Source organism: Rhinopithecus bieti, unplaced genomic scaffold, assembly GCF_001698545.2.
Source record: "Rhinopithecus bieti isolate Rb0 unplaced genomic scaffold, ASM169854v2 scaffold_76, whole genome shotgun sequence".
NCBI classification, from domain to species: Eukaryota; Metazoa; Chordata; class Mammalia; order Primates; family Cercopithecidae; genus Rhinopithecus; species Rhinopithecus bieti.
The window spans coordinates 2,943,468-2,965,142 of NW_016803343.1; the positions used below are offsets into that span (position 1 = coordinate 2,943,468).

The 21,675-nt window shown below is 38.7% G+C and overlaps 2 protein-coding genes across 3 annotated transcripts in view; one reads left to right on the plus strand and one right to left on the minus strand.

Annotated features, from left to right (window-relative positions):
- Window positions 1-8,028, plus strand: part of PEX5L (peroxisomal biogenesis factor 5 like) — a 186,139-nt gene extending 178,111 nt beyond the window's left edge. For both annotated transcript variants that reach the window (XM_017877125.1, XM_017877118.1), the window contains exon 15: window positions 1,004-8,028. In XM_017877125.1, coding sequence (XP_017732614.1) covers window positions 1,004-1,208 — 205 coding nt within the window. In that variant the 3' untranslated portion in view covers window positions 1,209-8,028. The remainder of the gene's footprint in view (window positions 1-1,003) is intronic.
- A 10,715-nt stretch (window positions 8,029-18,743) lies between these two features.
- USP13 (ubiquitin specific peptidase 13) overlaps window positions 18,744-21,675 on the minus strand; it is a 137,575-nt gene continuing 134,643 nt past the window's right edge. The window contains 2 exon segments of the mRNA XM_017876857.1: window positions 18,744-18,914; window positions 21,120-21,204. Coding sequence (XP_017732346.1) covers window positions 18,821-18,914; window positions 21,120-21,204 — 179 coding nt within the window. The 3' untranslated portion in view covers window positions 18,744-18,820.

A 21,675-nucleotide genomic window follows, 5' to 3' on the forward strand; every position in this document is an offset into this window, starting at 1 on the left:
TTTATCATAAAAATAATTTTGACCTCATTGATTCCCAAGGTTCTCCAGAGCACACTTTGAGGACTATTGATCTTACTCGGTGATAAGAGCTTTCACATAGATTGATTCAACTGCACCTCACAAAGTTTTTAAATGTCTTTGATTATCCCTATTACACACTCAGGGAAAGTAAGCCTTGGAAAAAAAAAAAAAAAAGAAAGAAATTTGCCTACTGCTAAATAACTGGGATTCAAGACAGGTGCCCAATAATAAACTCAATCTACTCTAGCTGTGTTGCTTACATCTAGCCCTAATGGGAAAAATTAGACCACTTTGTTTTAAGTAGGGCTATATTTTCCTCTTAAACCTAGTTATAGAAATCAAATCTGCAAATGGATTAAGTGTTCAAATCATTCCTAGAGCAGGGGAAAATTGAATGCATTAATGAATTTGCATGGTTTTGCTATTATTCTTTCTCTCCCACCTGACATTCCTAAAATAAAATGTTTTCTTTCTCTTTTTTTGAGACAGTCTCGCTCTGTTGCCTAGGCTAGAGGGCAGTAGTGTGATCTCGACTCACTGCAACCTCTGTCTCCTGGGTTCAAGTGATTCTCCTGCCTCAGCCTCCGTTGTAGCTGGGATTACAGGCGCATGCCACTACACCTGGTTATTTTTTGTATTTTTAGTAGATACAGGGTTTTGCCATGTTGGCCAGGCTGATCTTGAACTCCTGACCTCAAGTGGTCCACCTGCCTTGGCCTCCCAAAGTGCTGGGATTACAGACTTGAGCCACTGTGCCCAGCCTGCTTTTCTTTTTTCTTTCTGACCTCACTATATTTAACAATGATTGCTCACTAAAGAATATAAGAGAATTAGAAAGTTGTTCATTTGATCATCCAGAACACATAAGAGATGATTTAAAATTTTAGACTAAAATCACTTAATCCAATTTTGTTTTGTTTTGTTTACATTTGCTAACTCTGAAATGTGACACATTTTAAAATATGTTTTTCTACCTTCTTAGAGAAGCGGTCAGCAATTTTCTTACTGCCCTCAGTTTGCAAAGAAAGAGCAGGAATCAGCAGCAAGTTCCTCATCCTGCAATCTCTGGGAATATCTGGGCTGCCCTCAGAATTGCACTTTCTCTGATGGACCAACCAGAACTCTTCCAGGCGGCTAATCTTGGTGACCTGGATGTCCTCTTAAGAGCTTTCAACTTGGATCCTTGAAGAAAGAATAATACCAGTACTAATAATCCCTGATCTGTGTGATTGTACTGAAAATGAAAAACTATTTTGTTATGAATTTCAAAAGGATAAATCAAATATTCAAAAGGCCATGGTCATATAGCCCAAGGAAATTAATTCCTGTGGACAATGCCCAGTCTCTGTTCAGATCCAAAAGCACAAAATGTTGTATATAGAGTCAAAGTCAGGCTCAGTAGAAGAATTAAGAGACTCAAGACAAACCAAGGTAAAGTAACTGTGTGTTGAATACTTTTTCCACAAGTTGCAAGCATATTGCAACACACATTCTTTGGGTTTTTTGTCTCCCCTTGCAGCTGATAACACATCTGAGGAACTTGTTCATGGGAAACATGGAAAAAGCACTGCCTCAGATTGGGAAATTCTGTTTCTGAACTGTCTCCTTTTGCAAGACTGAACATAGTTTGGGCCATTGGTGCATGCACATATATTAACTTGTGACTAAAGACAGGCATTGCTTAAACCTGTTCCAATTTTAACTTTTACTGTAGCCCTTTGATTCCAGAGAGGGAGCTTTGCTGGCAAAAGCAGTTTTTGCACTAGAAATTTTTGCTGTTCCCAATCTAAACTTTTCTGGGATGTATATATGCACTTTAATATCTTATTTATGCCTTGCTGGAGTTTGGTTTTGTTGCTCCAATTTTTAACTTGGGGGTGAAGGATTTGAGAACTCAGCCTCATTAGATCAACGGACCAAATAAACAATTCCTGAAAATAGTTTTTCATAGTGTAGGATTTTGAAGGAGTGTTTTTCTTAAAGCAGATACGATGACATAAGGCTTAAATATGGCAAACAGATCTTTTCATTCACATGCTTTCTGGGACTGTATGAACATAAGAAAGACACAAGGTACTGCCTCTGCAGGCATTCTCTACAGGAAAAAGGTTTGATGATATCGTGATTTATATTGAGTTCAAATTAACTTGCTTAAGTGTCATATTCTACTGGCTTTCTAACTGCCCTGCACACCAATATTCCTTGTAAACCATAAATATTTTAAGTAATATTTCTTAAGAGTGATAAATAACATTTTTCCTAAAAATTATGTTTTTTTAGTTTCATAATAACCTGCACTGTTCATCCTCTTGCATTCTAAGTAATAGAAGAGCAACACTTTCAAACCAAATCTCACTGAATGCCAGTGGTTTCATATGAAAGATGCAATGCCTCTTTGGCTCTTTGAACATTTAGGAAGTATTGGGAATTTTCTATTAGTAGTGGTGTTTTCATTGGTTAAATTCCACTTAGTTCTCTAGAGTGTTTTGTATGTGTTCAGGGCTTGATGATTATTTTGAAAGATACATTTTTTTTTAAAGAATTAGGAACATTGTTTGTAAAATGCTAATCAGAATATAATTTTACCAGTGTCAGGTCTAGTAAGTTATCCCATTCTTCTTTACCTGGTCTCCTTCCTTCATCTAGAACCTTCCCCAAAGTAGTCTAATCTTAACTTTTTCTTTATGTTCTTTGAGTAGTAATATCTCATTCCACTCATGATTATAGTTACCCACAAAAAATAAAACAAAATGACATCAACAAAAAAAAACTCCACAGAATTGGGGTCAAAACAGTCTAATTGCCTAGGGAATAAGCTTCTACTGAGGGGCAAATGTGCACACGTGCTTATAAAATGAATGCAAGGTGCAGGAATAAAATCCTCTCCTCTGTCACATTTGAAGTCCCTGGGTTGTGAGAGGGCCTCAAGTTAACAGAAACCACAAGTCCTTGAGGCTTACGTACGTTATAACCTATTCTAGTTTATAAAGACAAAGAGCTGAAGCCACTGTGAGGAGTGTCAGGTTTTGATATTCATTGTCAAAGCTCACTTGGGCCAGGTGAGAGCTCCAGCTGGTCAGCAGAAGGCAGAGGCATTCAGGCACTCATCATGGGAAACGGCAACCACCCAGTCTCAGCCCATGCTTCTCTACAGTCTCAGCAGCAAAGTAAAGCTCAACAATACTTTCAAGAATGGTATTCTGAGAGTTGTAGAATTCGAGAAACCCAGTCTGGTAAGGACTCTTGCGGCCAGCCTCCCAGCCGTGGCAGGGCCTGCTTGAATATGCCTGATGGAACAGCGTCCTTCCCTTCCCTGCTCTGCTCCTTCCTTCTACCATCTCTGTACCTTGACCAGAAAGTCAGCTTGAATAGTCCATGAGGAGCCTCTGAACAAAGGATTCAAAACAAACTTTGGAAGTGTTCTGTGATGCCATTCTATACTTTGAGGAGCAACTGAATTTGCAGCCTGAATTTAAAGCCTGAAACTAGTATAAATGTCAAATAATTAATTTGTTGCTAAATGGTGGCAAATTTTGTGGCCCAAGATTTATTTTGCTATTGGAACACAAACTCCAAGGAGCTGTTTTAGGGAAGACTAAACAATTTTCCATTCTCACCATTATTTGGCAATTTGCAGAGCATTTTTAGTAGGACTTTCTCCAGTATATGTAGTATCCATCAGATCTAAGATCTTTTGTAGGCTGTCAAGAAGTCCAGAATTATGGCCCAAGAGGAAAAGAGTTGCATTTTTCAATAATATTTTTTATAAAATTAGGTAAAAACCATTATTAAAACATGAGTGACAGGCTGGGTGTGGTAGCTCACGCCTGTAATCCCAGCACTTTGGGAGGCTAAGGCGGGCAGATCACGAGATCAGGAGGTCAAGACCAGCCGACCAACATGGTGAAACCCCGTCTTTATTAAAAACACAAAAATTAGCCAGGCATAGTGGCGTGCACCTGTAATACCAGCTACTCAGGAGGCTGAGGCAGAAGAATCACTTGAACCAGGGAGGCAGAGGCTGCAGTGAGCCGAGATTGCACCACTGCACTCCAGCCTGGGTGACAGAGCGAGACTCCGTCTCAAAAAAAAAGAAAAAGACTGACAGTTTATAGGAATAGAGCACCACCAAAACTAAGTAGCAAGACTTTAGAACAGTCTTTTTGTTTAAGTCATATACAGTAAATGTTTGGTTTTTTAAAAGTGCATCTACTTTATTTTTTGGCAGAACTATTTTTGGCATCTCATCTTCAGGGCATGAAATTGTCATTTAAATTACTCTTTCTGTTTGAAAGGGGAGGGTATCCTTATTTCCCTTCTGAGGTACTCTGAGAAGGCCTTGAGTTTCCTTTCTCATGTATTAATGTATAACCGCCTAACAGCTCCTAGAAGATGGTATTCTTACTAGAATGGCCATTCAGTTACATAGAGGTGACTTCTGGGGACTGACTTCGCCTGTAAATTCAATGAAAATACAGAGAAAGCCAGTGATTATTACTGAGTTTCAAAATATAACCATTTCTAGTAGGCTACTTCTACATGCTCTTGTACCTTCCTGGTGAGGAGGAGGCAGAGGGATAGGGGAGAGGAGGAGGAATAAAGATCCCTCTCACTGGGCCAATCATACTGATTCATTCCCTTTACTTCCTCCAAAACTCACTCCCCATGACTCCTGAAAAATGGGCAGATCTTGTCCACCAGGAAACTTTAATAGAATACTATGCACTGTGCTTTCTCAGCCAATCTGGATTCCTACTAGAACAGGAAAGTAAGGAAACATAACTGGGTGAGAATGTCCACTTATGTTTCACAAACTCACTTTCAGAGTTTCATGTCACTTTCTTCATTCTTCTCTTTAAGAGACTATTATATTGAACATGGGCCCCATGTCTAAGTGCTTGTATAGATAAATATTTCTGGTATATTCTTGCCATACAAGGGAGATTTGAACACAGTTGAAGCTAGTCCCACTTATAATAAGAGCTTCCAAACTCTTTATCATAAACTTTGTCTGTGAGCTTGGGAATATAGAGAAAGCAAGTTGGTCATTCTGAGACCCTTCCTCATTTGCCCTGAATCAGTTCCCCAAGATTGGACTGTACTTTAAGCTAGTTGTTGTAGCAGTGGTGGTTGTTGTTTTATATCTTGAGATACTTCTAGAACATTCTAGAAACAGGGTATTCTAAAGGTTTACTTCATATGCCATCCTTTTTGAACTCTCTTATTTTAGAAATTATTACACATGCACACTTATGATTTCAACCTTGTAAAATAATTTCAAATTCATTCCCTATCCACATTTTACCACAGTTTCCCTATCATCTCAGTAGTTATAGAACTGGTTGAAATTAAACTGTTTTGAACTAAGAAGTAGATACATACATATATATATTTTTAAAGAGTGTTCATAGATAAACTCTGGCATAAAGTTTGTAAAAAAGCAATTTTTTAAAAGCAAAACGTATAACCTCAGGTACAAAAATATTGCATGCATTAGTATTTGCAAATTTGCCTACTCAAATATTAACCAAAGCATGCAAGGTAACTTGACTGAATGTAAATTTACACAGTGCATGATTAAGTCTCATAGGTTAGCCTATTGTTCCTTGCCTCTATACAAGGGAGCATTTTATGAACTTTGTGTTACAGTTTTTCTATTTGCTTTTCTTATCCTATCCTTGAAATTGTTTTCATGCTATCACACTGAACTTTACAGATATTCACACATCTGGCTTGTACAGTATTACCAGTGCCAAACTAATCCTCTGAAGAATCTGGGTACTTAGACATCTAAACACTTTTTAAAAAACCAGTTGAGGCACAGCAGATCCAAAACTTAAACAAATCCAAGTGTCTGAATGCTACTAAACTAAATCATGTTGACTGCCTCAGCACATAAAGGTTTGGACTCTAAATTCTTAATAATGCATTTCAAAATTTTTCCTAAAAGTTTGGGAATAAATTAGAAAAACTGATATTCTAAATAAGGTGAAGAGGTTGGGGTAGTTTCAGGCACATCAAATCATCACACAGCCAAGTAGATATGAGGCCTTAATTTCTATAAATGTCACATAGCGAGTGTGTGGGGTATCACAACATTGTTCTGAAACAGCCCTATTTGTATGGTAGTTGAGCTGCTTGGGCTATATGTCCCTTGAGAAACTGGACTTGAGAAACAGGTCTAAAAACACTGATATTTAGGGAGTGATGAGGTGATTTCATGGTCACTCAGAACCAACTCTGAAATCCTCTCACTGCCTTTTCCCATAACCGCTATTTTATGAGGAGACCAGAAAGGGAGAGAGCAAAGCTCAGTGAGACCATATGGTCTTACATTAGTAACAGCTTTGTTACTCATTCCACATACCCCTGTACCCCCACACAATACCATGAGCTCAAAGACAGAATTCTACACATAACACACACAGCAAAGACCATTGTGGGGAGGCATTAAACAGTTACGAGGAAAAAAAAAAATTAAACTGCGAAGTTTAACAACCTCTCATGTGGTATTTTGCCTTGAACGAAGTTTTCACTACCTGCAACCTCTGCAGAAATACCAAAATAACACAGTCTAGAGACAACTGTCCCAATCTCAGAACTGTTTTCTCAGGACCTTCTCTATAAGAGAAAACTAACTTGCAGTGCTGCAGAATGTCACAGCAAAAACCCTGATGAGCTCCATGAGATACTTTTAGAAGCCTGCACTCAAAATAATATTAAGATGGAAACAACAACAGTTAGGCAGTTCTTTGCTCAACTATAAAATGTGCATCATTAGTTGGGGGAGGGGGAGGAGGAGGGGTGGTGTTCTTTGGATTTCTTGGAAAGGGAAATGGTATAACACAAAAAGACTAAGAGATATACACACTCAGCTCAGTCATTTGAGCATTTGGCATTTTCACTGAGATATATAGCATTTCTGCACGGATACCATACAAGAATTCTACCATGTGAGAAATGTGTTCATGATGGACTACATTACCAGAAGTTAAGGGAAATACAGCAAACCTAAGTTTTTACCAATTTCCTTTCATTTTTCCCTACATATCATCTAACCCAAACTTTCTTCAATTTACATTGCCCAAATTTGTTTACATTGGTTGAAAAAAAATCTGATTAATTTATTAAACTTTTTACAAACTGTAACAAACATTTAACTGTTTAGAAATGATATTTCTACATGTTTTATATATCTATGAATATTGCATATCTAATCTAATCTAAAAATGTTGTTTTGAGGTAATTCTTCTGTGATGCTTCCTTATCATGTTCATAAATGTTTAAAGTCTTGGGATTTCATTTTCAGGCTGAAATAGATAACAAGAAAAAAAATTGTTTAAATGTTTACATTGACTTACTAAATTAATACCAATTCAAATTAAGTGACCTATAGTAAATGAATGGCAATGGGGGGAGGGGATTTTAAAGTTATTGGCATATTATGTGATACTGTATCAGTGATTTAGTGAAATAATATGTATCATAGCACAACTCTGTTGGGTATTAAGGCTTCATGTTGCTCTTTGAAATAAAATTACTACCATAAAAATAACCTCTTATCATATTGATGTGTTTAATTTACTGAGTTGGCTTCTAATTTGCATACCAAGATTAAGGTAGTATTGTTATACTATTATTGGAAGCATGCCTTCCCTTTTTCACATTATTAAATCGTATTTATATTTGTGCAATTTTAAACTATGTTTTCAAATAAACTTTGCGGCTTCAAGGTCTTTTCAGGAATCTTTCAAAATGGGATTTGGGAATCAGAACTGCTTCTGATCAAATGGAATCCAATTTGTACTACTGGTTAAAGGTCTTTTATGAAATACTGAATATCACTACATATGATTTTGCATGAGCTATCTGGAAATCAGGAATGCATTTTTGGATATACAACAACACTTTTAAAATCTTCCTCCTTTGTTAATTTTTTAAGACTAAAATATTATTTAACCTGAAATTGAATTTTGTGATTCTTTTAGAATAAAATATTAAAATAAATTTCAGTTTTAGGGTCTTTTGGTTTTCTGGTCAGTCAATAAATATTTAGGTACATATTAAGTGCTGACACCATTCTGGGCGTAGGTCACAGTAGTAAGTTAATGAAATCAAACTTGCCCTTGAAGAACTTAGATTTCTGTGAAAAGACACCTACAAATACTTTAACAAATAAGAATGCCATATGCTGCAATGTACTAGAACAAGGTAAATAAGTTTATTATGAGAACAAGTGGGGGGCTCCTTTATCTGTAGGTGGTCAGGAAAGTTTTCTCTTACATGACATTTGGACTGAGATTTGTTGACAAGTAGAGCTGGGGACAATGCTACTGGCAGAGCCAATACCTTGTGCGAGATCCCAAGGCAGCAATGGGCTTAGTGTACATTCACGAAGAAGCGGGGACAGGGTGGTAAGGGCTGTGAGCTGCGAGACCTTAGTAGATGGCCTGGCAGATAGAAGATCATGGGAGGCCTTCCCAGAGCAGAGTCAAGAGCAGATTCGCTCCACACAAAGATGATGGTGTTCAGACTGAAGTTTCTGTTTTTCCAAACCATTTTCAAAATAAAGTCCTTGAGTCAGGTTGGTAGTGGAGGAAACAGCAGGCTAAGAGAGCTATACAGCAAGAGACTGGAGCATCCCTTTCTCACTTGTCACTGTTCCATCTTTCAAACTGAGGCAGCCCCTGACCTTCATAGAATTCCATTTTTTCCCCTATAAAATCAAGCTGTACATATTTCTTTCCCGCTTCACTGCTGTGCTATGTAAGGTAAAAATCCAACTATCTAGTGATTAATTGAGGCTTCTCCCCAACTCCTTGAATATCTCAAGCCTCTTTCATATCCCCTACTTCCACTTTTTAAATGTAAACTATATGAATTTCCTGAAATAGCTGTGTTCTCTCCATGTGTATATAAAAGCAACTGAAGGTTGAAGAGTTCTTTATATTCTTTACAAGTTTCCTTAAAGTAATACCTTAATTACCCAACACTTTAGGGCTCGTGAAGGACTTTTTTTTTCTTTCTTACATCTATAATAAATAGTGCTGCCTAGTAATCATCTGAATGTATCAGAATTCGGGGAACTGATGGCTAGTTTTAGTATTTTGCCCTGTAGAACTAACCTGCCGATCCTCAGTAGGCCCCATGCTTAAGGTTGCTTCCCTGAGCTGAGATGGCTGGAAATGAAGCAGCTCAAATTCTTTGAAAGAGGGACACAGAAGCAGCTGATATTTACTGAAACTGGCAGATTCCTAGGCTATATGTTTCTACTCTGCCATTTAACTCCAATGGACGTCCTCGTCCTAAGTTTCTGCCTACTGCATATAATGAACATAAAAGCAAAAACTGTGTATGGTGAAAAAAAATCACTCCTAGATTAAAAATGGACTAAAGATCACATCTAATTCTACAAACTGTAAAACTGACCCAGGAAAAAGTAGGCTTGAGAAAAATAACCAATATGATAGCTAGCATTGCTCATGGTAAAGACTGCTATTGATTAAACATTGACAAAAGGAGAAACTCTTCTTGACAAAATTTAGGTTTGCAAAATTTCACCTAGTAAAGCTGGACCTGGTGGAAATAATGGTTGCAAAAGGGAATCTGCAATAGCAAAAGTTTTCATAAGGAAAAATCATAAGGCTTAAAATTAAATGACTCAGATGGTTCTCCTAAAATTTACAGAACTGATACCAATTATACTAATTTCATCAAAACAGAAAAAAATGCAAAAGCTTGGAAATAACTGGATAACTATTTCACACCTTCTTCTCTCTCCTCAAATCCCTAAATTCCCCCATCCTCACTCTCAACTGATGGATTTGCTTCCTATTTTCCTGAGAAAATAAAGCAGGCAAAAGAGAACTGTCAGACTCTCTCAGCACTGTGCCTCCTCACCACCAGCAGCTGCACTCCTGGTCTCTGCCTTCCTACTATTGTCATGGTCTTTCTACGTCCTTGCCTAAATCAGCTCCCCACTTTGGCACCAGATCCCATCATCTTTTCCCTGCTCAAGGACATCAGATCAGCGCAAGGACATCTTCCATCTCTCTTTTGCATCCTTAATATTTCAATTTCTATTTGACCATCTTATTTCTCACATTTAAAAACAAAAACCTTCTCTTGACATCACCCCATTTCCCATCAGCCACCACTCCCATCTTTGCTTCCCATACTGGTAAAACTCCTCAAAGAGTTGGCTGCATTCATTATCTGCAATTCCCCTTCTCCCATTCCTTTCACTGTGCTTCCAAATATGTTCCCACAGAGATCACCCAGGATCTTGATTCTCGATCCTCAGCTTACATACCCTATAATGGTTATTGGAAAGCTGATCACTCTCACCTCATTAAGATACCTCCTTGGCTTTCACTCCAGGCACCATGCTCTTGGCTTTCCTCCACCTTGACGGTCATAACTCTCAGTCTCATTTGTTGGCTTGTCCTCTCCCTGATTTCTTAGGTGGAAACCCCCGGGGTTCAGTCCCTGGACTTCTATTTCCTGTCTTCCTCCATTGGTGATTGTACCCAGGCCCACTGTTTCAAATAGCATCTAGATGCCAACAAGTCCCAAATTTCTATCTTTAGTCCAGAAGTCTCTCCCAAAATCAAGTTGGATATCCAGCTTCCTACTCCACATCAATCATGGAATTCTAATAGGCATTTCAAACTTAACACATCTTAAACTGGACTCCCGGTCATCTTTCTCCACCATTACCACCCCAATCCCACTAAGCCTTCCCTATCTTAGTTGATTATAACTACACTCTCCAGTTCCTCAGGATAAAAACTTTGGGGTTAGCTTTAGCTACTCTCAATTCCCCCATACCCTACATCCTATGCATCAGGGAATCCTGTGGGTCTTACCTTCAAATGTATCCCAAATCTGACCATTCTCACTAGCTTCCCTGCTCCCACCGGTTTGAGCCATCATCCTCCCACCTTGCTGACCACAGGAGTCCCCACCTTTATCCTTGCCTTCCTACCATCTAGTCTGAACAAAAAATTTATGAAACTTCAGTCAGATTGGGTCATTGCTCTGCAAAAGGCCCTATAATGGCTCCCCATTGCACTCTAGAGTCAAGCCCTTCCCAAAGCCTCCCAGGTCCAAGCAATCTGGCCCCTCTCTGACCTCCTCTCCCATTATTCTCCCCCCAACTCCCTTATTTTGAGCCATACTGATCCTTTTGATGCTCCTCTGACATAGACATGCCCCCACTGTGGGGCCTCTGCACCAGCTAATTACTCTGACAAGCATATTCTTTCCCCAAATATCCCCTAGGATGACTCCTTCATTTCCTTCAAGTCTTGGTTCAAATCTCACCTCCAGATGATTTGTTTCCTAAGTACTCTATTTATACTGCAATCTGTATCCTCACCTCTCCTGTATGTTTTCTTTTTTCCATAGCACTTAGTACCTCTTGTTATAGAATCTACTTATTTTTTATGTTTACTATCTGTCTCTCCTTGCCAAAAAATAAGACGCAACAAGGGCAGGAATATTGTCTTTATTTACAGATATATTCTAAGAAAAAAATACATAGCACATAGTAGATGTTTATTATTTATTGAATGATGAACCATGCTATTTAAATTAACAAAATTAACTGACTTAATGAAATTATCTCCAGAAAAATACTCTTGGAAAAAAGTCATCAATGTTGGTATAATTCTGATATTTAAAAAAATCTTTTACATTAAAACAAAGGATCAAAACCTCCATAGAGCCAATGCTAAATGGGTGAAAATGGTAATATAAAAATGCCCTGTGTTCACCTGATTGTCATATGCTTTATGTAACTCACCTCAGGCATTATTATGCCCACTACACAGATGAAAAGACTGAATCCCAGGGAATTATGTGTTTACCAAAGTCACATAGCTAGTCTGTGTTGGAAACAGGATTTGACTTCAACTCTGTATGCCTCCACTCTTGCAATTATACCACCCTGCCTCCCTACCACACTGAAAGACTTTTCCTAGTTGATTTTTAAATGACTGGTTGCATGAGGGATGAGAATGGCTCACTGTTTCCTATTAAATTTCCCACTACAACTGAAGTTTGTCACCAACAGCATTTGAAAAGCAGGATCAAAAATTCAACAGTGCATATTCACACTGGTAAACTCCCCCATTAGGCATGAAGAGATATAGCAAATGGATGTGAGTTGAAGGGGCTCGCAAACTTGTCCCAAAACATTCTCTGGTGGCAAATAATTCTTCACAATCCACTCATTCCCTCATTGTTTTATTCCCCTCACCAAAACATATGGCAGAACACTGAAGCTGGTCATTTACTTGGATTTTTAAATATATAGGTTCATTCTTCTAAAAAATTTGAGCATCAAATGGATTTTTAAGCACTGATTAACATATCCTATATGGTAGGCAAAATAATACCTCAGCGAAGATGTCCACATACTAATACTCAAAACCTGTGAATATGTTACTTTACATGGCAACAGCAACTTTGCAGATGTGATTACGTTAAGGATCTTGAGAAGAATATTCTGGATTATCTGGGTGAGATCAATGTAATCACAAGGGTTTTTTTTGCTTTTTGTTTTTTTAAGATGGAGTCTCACTCTCTTGCCCAGGCTGGAGTGCAGTGGTGCCATCTGAGCTCACTGCAGCCTCAGCCTCCTGGGTTCAAGTGATTCTCCTGCCTTAGCCTCCCAAGTAGCTGGGATTACAGATGTGCACCACCATGCCTGGCTAATTTTTGTATTTTTAGTAGAGGTGGGGCTTTGCCATGTTGGCCAGGCTCGTCTTGAGCTCCAGGTCTCAAGTGATCCACCCGGCTTGGCCTCCCAAAGTGCTGGGATTACAGGTGTGAGCCACCAGGCCTGGCCCACAAAGGTCTTTATAAGAGGGAAGTAAGTCAGCCACGGGAGATGTGACAACGGAAGCAGGGGCTGCAGTGTTGCCAATGCTGTGAGGAAACCATGAGCCCAGGAATATGAGCAGGCTCTAGAAGCTAGAAAAAGCAGGAATTGATTCTCCCTTACAGCTTCCCTACCAACACCTTGATTTTAGCCCCGTAAAACCATTTGCATAGTAATACATTTATTATTTTAAGCCACTGAGTTCATGGTAATTTGTCACAGCAGCAACAGAGAACTCATATGCCTTAGAGACACAGTGTCATAGAAGTGCCTAAGTCTCTGGACATAGCGTGTGCCCACTCTGCTTTTATCTGTGTTAAGGGGGCCATCAGCAAACCAAGATCCAGGGGAACAAGAGAAAGATTTGTGACGTGACATCTAGCAGATAAAGTCCAAGGCAGGAGACTCTGCCCTGCCCCAAATCCTCCCTCCTCCACAGAGGTAACAATGTGCCATCACTGAGGGTCCACTGTGATGGCTGCCTGGTAACGCCAAGAACCCCTAAAAAGAAATAAGATTAGTCATTGTCTCAAGTTACCTGTTCCACTGACAGATGAAAACAATCAATGGCAGAATCCGTTTACTTGGCATTTTTCAAAATTAAAGAAAATAAGAGCCATAAAGGGCCTCAGATTGTGAGAATAGCTTTTAATTTAAAACAATTGAAGCAATAAATCATCCATCTCTCTTTCCATCACAGGCAAATACTCTCCCAAAACATTTGATATAGTTTAACAACAACTGTGCCTAGTGCAAAATAAAATAAATACAAACTCTTTCAGGAGCCAACATCAAAACCTGCTGGACAGGTAGGCACAGGAACAGACTCAGCCTCTGCTAAGGCTGAGACAAGCGGCAAATTGAGAGTGGCAGGATTTGTGCAGTGTTACAACACACTCAGCTTTGAACAGACTCAACAACACCCGGGGAGGGGAAACCACAAGAGAATTTTGCCTACAATGAAACGAATATGCCCAACACCCTCATGTGGCTAATATCTTTGGCATCTAGAAGATGCTAGCAAAGGTGCAAAGGTAGCAGCTCCCAGGCAAAGCTGAAGACAGGCAGTTTGGGCTCATTTGCTTTTGTCTTTTAACTGGGATCATACATATATACTGGTTTTTCCGCAGAAAAAAAAAAATCTGCTTTCTAGGAGATGTTCTGTGCCTCATAGTGCTCCTGACTCCAGCAAAAATATTTGTGTTGTTTCTGTTTATTTAGATGCTTTGCAGAATTGCCTTTCCTATTTACGGATTTCACTGCCTACCACACACCATGTAAGTCTAGAGTGGGGCTGTCCAATAGAAGTATAATGTTATCCAGATATCTAATTTTAAATTCTTTAGGGGATACATTTTTTTTAAAGATAAAAATGGGTGAAAAGAATTTTAATAATATATATTACATTGTTAATATTTTACCTAATACATCAAAAATAGTGTCATTTCAGCATATTATCAATATGAAATACTTTAAATTCCTTTTTGGTACCAAGCTTTCAAAATCTGATGTGTATTTTATGTATACAGCACAGTCTCGATTTGAACAAGCCAAACTTTGAGTAGTCATCGTCACAGATGGCTGTTGACTGCCACATTGAATAGCACAGGTCTACAGAGTCTTATGCAAACTCTTTTAGAGTGATTTACAGAGTGGAAAATCTCTGTGACACTGCGCTGGTGATCTCAGACACCAACTCAAGAGTACAGAACCTTGTTGTATAGCCTAGGATTTTTTTAAAATCTGAAGTAAGGATATTATCACACTTTATCTAATCCCATCCCTGCTCCTGCCCCTGACCCCTGCCATCTCCCCACAGAAGGCCTGTACTGATGTGATTTAGCAACAGCAATGCCTACAAGATGACAAAGACGGCCTTTCTGTGGGAGACAATTGTGTCAGCACTTATTTGGGGATCATAGCTCTAACTGAATTAGAATTTTGTTTCCCATCCTCTTCTAGGATTTTAAAGTATTCTATAAAGGTGACAGATTTAGTTGAAGGCAGTTCTGAGGCTTTTCTAGGAGGACATTTTAAATGGATTTTGTTTTGTTTTGAGGGGATGGAGCCAAAGTACCTTATGGACTGGAAAGTTGTTTGTTTCAAGAGTAGAAAAAAGTGGGGCCGGACGCGGCAGCTCATGTGTGTAATCCCAGCACTTTGGGAGGGTGAGGCAGGTTGAGGTCAAGAGTTCAAGACCAGCCTGGCCAACATGGCAAAACCCTGTCTCTACTAAAAGTAGAAAAATTAGCCAGGCTTAGTGGCATGCACCAGTAATCCCGGCTACTTGGGAAGCTGAGGCAGGAGAATCACTTGAACCTGGGAGGCGGAGGTTGCAGTGAGCTGAGATTGCACCACTGCACTCCAGCCTGGGCAACAAAGCGAGACTCTGTCTCAAAAAAAAAAAAAGTGGGATGACTACCCAAAAAAGTATAGATAACTGTAGTAGGAACACAGAGGGGTATCAGGGGCACTAAGAATAACACAGGTCCTCAACTGGGGAGTATAAGCTGTAACAATGCAAAAATACAACATCCAAATCTCTAAGTGATCCCTCATATTTCACATGTCAGACTCTAGTGGTAACCACAGGAAAATAAAAATAAAATGTTAGGGCAAGAGAGGACTTCTGAGCTAATCTAGCCTAACCCACTTGTTTCAAATGAAAAGGCCCAGAGAGGTACAGTGATTCAGTCCCACCTCACTTAGAGTGGAGTCAGGATACAGACCCAGGTGCTCTCACTATGAATTGCAGGTAAGGCTCTGGTTCAGGTAAAGGGAATAAATGACTCAGGGAGCAAGAGGCTCGAGCTATCCCCATTGGACTTCCTATGGCCCAAAGTAACCACTGGGAAATGTTAGGCACATTCTCTTGTAGGTAGGAGAAAGCAGCCTAGTCAATTCCAAAATACTGAAGCAACGTTGATGTAAAGGGTCACTAACACATGATTCTTCCAAAGTCTTTTCTGCATACTTTTTTTTTTTCTTTACAAGAAAATCCCAATCCGAACCAAACTGGATTTCTGATTGGTTATATGGGAATTTAGATCAACTGGCAAAATAAAAACTTTGATACATTACCTTTTCCAAAGACACATTCCTTGGAATTCTACACAAATGGACATCAAAAGATATTTACAGGAAGAAAGTGCTGTCTTTCACACAGACACCCATATACAGTGAGAATTTCACAATTAGACCACCATGCCTCACATAGAGGACTCCTAACAGACTGATAATGAGTTGACACAATCCAAACGTTATTCCACTTTTCAGTCACAAATAATTGTGTCTACACAAGTGTAAAATTAAGCAGTATATTCCAGACTTTTCTAGGGGAACCTGCCTTGTATATATTGAGATACACATATAAATAAGTTTTTAAGCAAATAAGAAACCCATTATTTACTCCAGTTTTTCCCAGCTCTCAATCTGAAGTAAAGAATAGCACATATACAAAACTTTGCCTTGTAGAAATAGCCCTTTGTGTTGTGAGGCAGAAGAAAAGGCAGCCATAGCAGAATTTCTTACAATATGTCTAGGCATCAAAAGGGCTAGTTAATGAAATCAAACAATTTATAGCCTATAGTCTTAAATATTGATTTTACACCACTGATTTTTCAAAGTTTTATTACAAAATTTTTATTTTATTCAAAATACACACGCTGTCTTTATCCACATTTCAATCCAAACCCCTCAGTCACCCCCAATTCCAAAAAACAGGTCTTTGCTTTATAACATCGCTGAAAACAAGCCATTTTTGATGCGGGTTTGGAGTTATTATTCTATGACACTCACTCTGCCCTAAGGGGACTGGATTTTGTAAGGCTGCTTAGTGTGGGGATGTCCACGGGAGTCAGTGACTCTCATAACAGAGTAGGACTGCTTTAGGAAATCCAAGTCAATATTAGGAGGTGACACCAGTGGGCACACTTTAGTAGAAAAGTACTGCACCATGAGCTCCCTCCTTCTGCCAATCTCATTTGTTCCCAAATTGAGGAAAACATCAGAGGAGAAAAGGCAGTCTACTATGACCCACCACGGCACACCACATTCTACTCATTGAAGGTTCACTGTAACCAATCTCACTGTATCCTCAAAGCATGATTGGAAAGAAGGGCAGGTGTCATCATACCATTGTTCAGATGAGGACAGTGAGGCACAAGAAGGATGAAGGACTTGCCCAAGGTCCACAGCCAACTAGGAGCAGCACCCAGGTCTCCAGGCCATGGGCCTCAGACACCATGTCCCTCGCTCACATGGCACCAAAGGATCACCTATGAGACAGGGCCCCCCAACATACCCAGAATCCTGATTGCTCACAACTCACTACATCCTAATCCAATGTCTGTGCTTTATTTCAACTGGTTGCTCTGTTTATTTTCCTACAGTTTCTAAAAAGACCCTTTCAACCAAACAAATACACGTTAAACAGGCAGCAATAAATCCTTTTTCATTTGACCGAATAATCTGAAATAGCAACTCCAGAGACTCTAGAATTTGATACAGACCAGTAGGAAAATTATAGAAATTACAGAATGCTATCATTCCACTTTTCATCACATTGGAAACTCTAATCTAATCCCAGGTTGCAACTAAAATGCTGAAATAACCAAAATGAAAAGGATAGTCTATATAAAATTTCTTTGCATCTAAAATCCTTAGAGTGTCCAAGATCACACTGTCGGTCACATCAGATAAGCAGTAAAGACAAGTCAGAAGGTGATAAACCAAAAAAGGGCAGAGATGAGACTATGGCCCCAGAAAAACAAGGAAATGGAGGCAGATAAAGAGCTCAGAGACGGGAAAATTACAGACAAATTTGGGGCACGTGAGATGACTCCAAAGAGTTATCATGTGAGATGGTAAAAAGAGATTAGCTATTTTAACTAAAAATAAACACCATACCTTTTGGGGAAAGGGCTGCTGAGAAACAGAGAATTTACCTACCTTTGACAAAGTACAATATTATGCTGCTGTGGGCATCTAGCATTACATCAGCAAATGTCCCAAACCCAAGTGAATTCTTGACAGCACTTAAAGGCATAACTCAGCCCTTTTTTTTACTCCTTAAAATCTAAGTGGGGAACTAATCTTCTCGAAGGTTCCTGAGTCATAGTTTTGTGAAAATATTTACTTGCTTTTTTCAGATATGCTTAATACCAACTGTTCAGCCTTTAAAAACAAACTTGTCACAGATTTTCTAGTGGACTCCCTTTTCTAGTAAATCTCACACTCTCAGTCACTCTCACACACATTCACACAATCATATTATGAATTTTGATATGACTTAAATTAAAAATATCTTTCATTGCAGAGGCTCTATTATGGACAGAGCATAATATCTACATGGATACATCAGAAACTATTGTATGTCATGAAAAAAATATGTCACAAATAAAGCCCCACCCAACTGCTGATTTTCTATATGAAACACAAGTGGGCTTTTCATTTGCTGTGGGTAAGGCCACACCACTGGCCACATTATTTGGTTTCTCCGGAGGCCACTACCACTGACCCCCAAAGCAAAATAGAGGGCTGGGGGCACATCTCCATTTCTGATGTGCTGATGGCAGATCCTCCACCAACAATATGAATACTTTTTTGTTTTAAATATCATCCTCTTTTGAACATTTATAAAACTATCTACAATATAATAGTGTATCATCACTAATAGAAATTTCTTCCCAGTTCTATTTCAGAAGGTGTCAACTGATCGTGCTCTTTAAATAAACTATAAATACCACATGTATTCCTTCATGTCTGGTTGTTTCAACTTTTTTTTTTTTTTTTTTTTTTTTTTTTTTTTTTTTTTTTTTTTTTTTTTTTAAAAAAATTTTTTTTTTTTTTTTTTTTTTTTTGGCAAATTAAAAAGGCATATGGCTTCTTCTCGCCAACTTTTATATTTGAGGTTTAGCTTGGTATCCTGTGGTAAAAGTACATGTAGCCCAGGTCTTTAGGGGGCCTTTCTGAGGCACAAACTTTGTGGTCATTGTAAATCACCCATCTGAAACAAGACAGAAGCATTTGATGGATTTAAGTCAGTTCCAGGAAACTTTACAGAGAGAAGTTACTAAACCATATGGCACACAATACTTAACCATGATGTTTTAAGATACTATACTCAAGTTCGTTGTATAAAAAGGAACAGAATGCTGGTAGGGAATCACAACTGCTTTTTTTTTTTAAGAGACCTCATTCTGTTCCCCAGGCTGTACGGTAGCACAATCTGAAGCTTCGAACTCCTGGGCTCAAGGGATCCTCTTGCTTCAGCCTCTGGAGTAGCTAGGAACACAGGCACATGCCATTATACCCAGCTACAACTGCTTTTTGATTCTTAAGCTCAATCAAAAAGTAGTTACTAAAATGTATTTGGAGCCTCCAAACATTTTAACCTTTGATCCCATAACTCCCTTTATAGAAATCCATACATAGCCTGAGAAATTGAGTCAAAGAATTGTGTACAACAATGCTTATTTCAGTCTTAGGTATAAAACTAGCTTAAAACCAGAATTTTAAAAAAATCCACGCAGTGAACTATTATAGAACTATTAAAATTTATTCAAAGAATATTTGGCAAAGTGAGAAAATAATCATGATATAATATGAAATGGGAAAACACAGGTAAAAAAATCGTATGTACTCTGCACATATTTTAAGCTTTTAGTTAAGTTGTAAATACATGTGCATATTTATATGTAATATATGTGCATATAGACATATATACATTTTCTTCCAATGAGCCAATAAAACAAAGAAAAATATATCAAAATGTAGACAATGGTTATTGTTAGGCTTCCAGAGTACATATTCTTTGTGTATTTTATATTTATAAATTATTTACAATGAATTTTATTGCTTTAAAATTATAATTAAGCTATTTTCTTTTAAAAGAATTTTACTTTATTTTCTTTGACTTCATTCCATGAAGTGTTTTTAAAAGAGCTATTGTGTTTGTAATAAAAAGAATTCACTACAAAGATTAAATCCCAACCAGGCGTGGTGGCTCACAATTGTAATCTCAGCACTTTGGGAGACCAAGGCGGGTGGATCACCTGAGGTCAGGAGTTCGGGACCAGCCTGACCAACATGGCGAAACCCCATCTCTACTAAAAATACAAAACTAGCCGGACATGATGGCGCACACCTGTAATCCCAGCTACTTGGGAGGCTGAGGCAGGAGAATCACTTGAATTTGGGAGGTGCAGGTTGTAATGAGCTGAGATTGCACCATTGCACTCCAGCCTGGGCAACAAGAGTGAAACTCCATCTCAAAAAAAAAGATAAATTGCTGTGCTCAACTATTTTATCAATCAAGTTAAGAAGACAAAACTAAAAGACACACCACAAAAGAACACAATGGAGTCCAGGTGGGAAATGGCCAGTCCTGCAGTGGGAGCCATGGAGCAAGAGGCCACACTCAGGCATTTCTCCAGCGTCCACATGGCCTGAGCACTGCCCTCAAGCAGAAGTGCCAACCCACAGGCCACTCAGTACGGAGGTGCAGGAAGGGCACCAGTGCAGCCTGTAGGGATCCAGCCCAGGGAGAAGGTTCTAAGGAAAGCAGCAGTCTTTCATTCCACAACTGTCTCATTCCCGGTTCACCATACACTTAACAATTCTACTTAAGAAGGCTGAGAAGCCAACTGCAAGGTTGTAGTAAGGCAATGCACTGAAGGTTTAGAGCTGCCAGATAAAACACACATTACCCAGTTACATCTGAGTATCAGGCAAGCAATAATCAATTTCAGTATAAGCATGCCCCATATAATATTTGGGACATAGAATACTTGAAATTTATTTATATTAAAAAAATTCATTATTTATCTGAAATTCAAATTTAATAGGGCATCCTGGTTTTTCTTGTCTTGTTTCATTTTGTTGGCTAAATATGGCAATCCTAGGGAGGTTCCAATTATAGCATACATTTTGCTGCAGGATGCATCTTTATTTTGGGAAGTCACTTTGGTATGACAGTTGAAAGTGGCTTTGAATACCAGCTCCGACACAGCTACTTACTAGCTAAGGTCAAGCTATTCAGCCTCCCTGAGTCTCCGTGTCTTGATGTGTAAAAGGGCATTAACAGTGTACCCTTTACAAGACCAATGTGAGAACCAAATGAGATAACATACAATGTACCTAGGAGAGTGCCTGGCATCTAGTAGGTACTCAATAAATCATAGCTATCATTTACCTTCTAAAAATGACTCACCTTCCTTCCTTTTTGATATGGCAAATGTAATGACCACTCATTGTGGATGTTCCCATGTGACTGATGAATGCAAACAGCTCATATGCTGTGAAAGAAGAAACAACTCAGTTACAAGGCAGCATTTCCAGAATGAAGAGCACTTCTGGTTAGAACTTAAAACCAACAATAGTATAACCCAGCAACTGTTTAGATTTGAAAGACAAGGTCTATTTATCTTGCTATGTTGACAACTCACACATACTCAGAGTGACACTAAATTCAACCTGCAAATTTGTGATCACAAAAATAGGACATAAATTATCAAAGCACAGCTTATGTTAAATTCAAATGTGGAAAGCGATTTTTAAAAATCTCACAACCCAGTCTGGTGGCAAGCTTATGGGTGGATCTAAAAGGGTAGTCCTGGCTCTATCGCTTCCAAATAGCATGAGGGCGGACAAGTTGTTTCCTCTTTCTGAGCCTGTTTCTTTATGGGGATTAAAAAAAAGTCCACCCACTTTGCAAGGTTGTATAAAACTTAAATGAGCAAGTCAGACTAAAATACCACACAAATGTC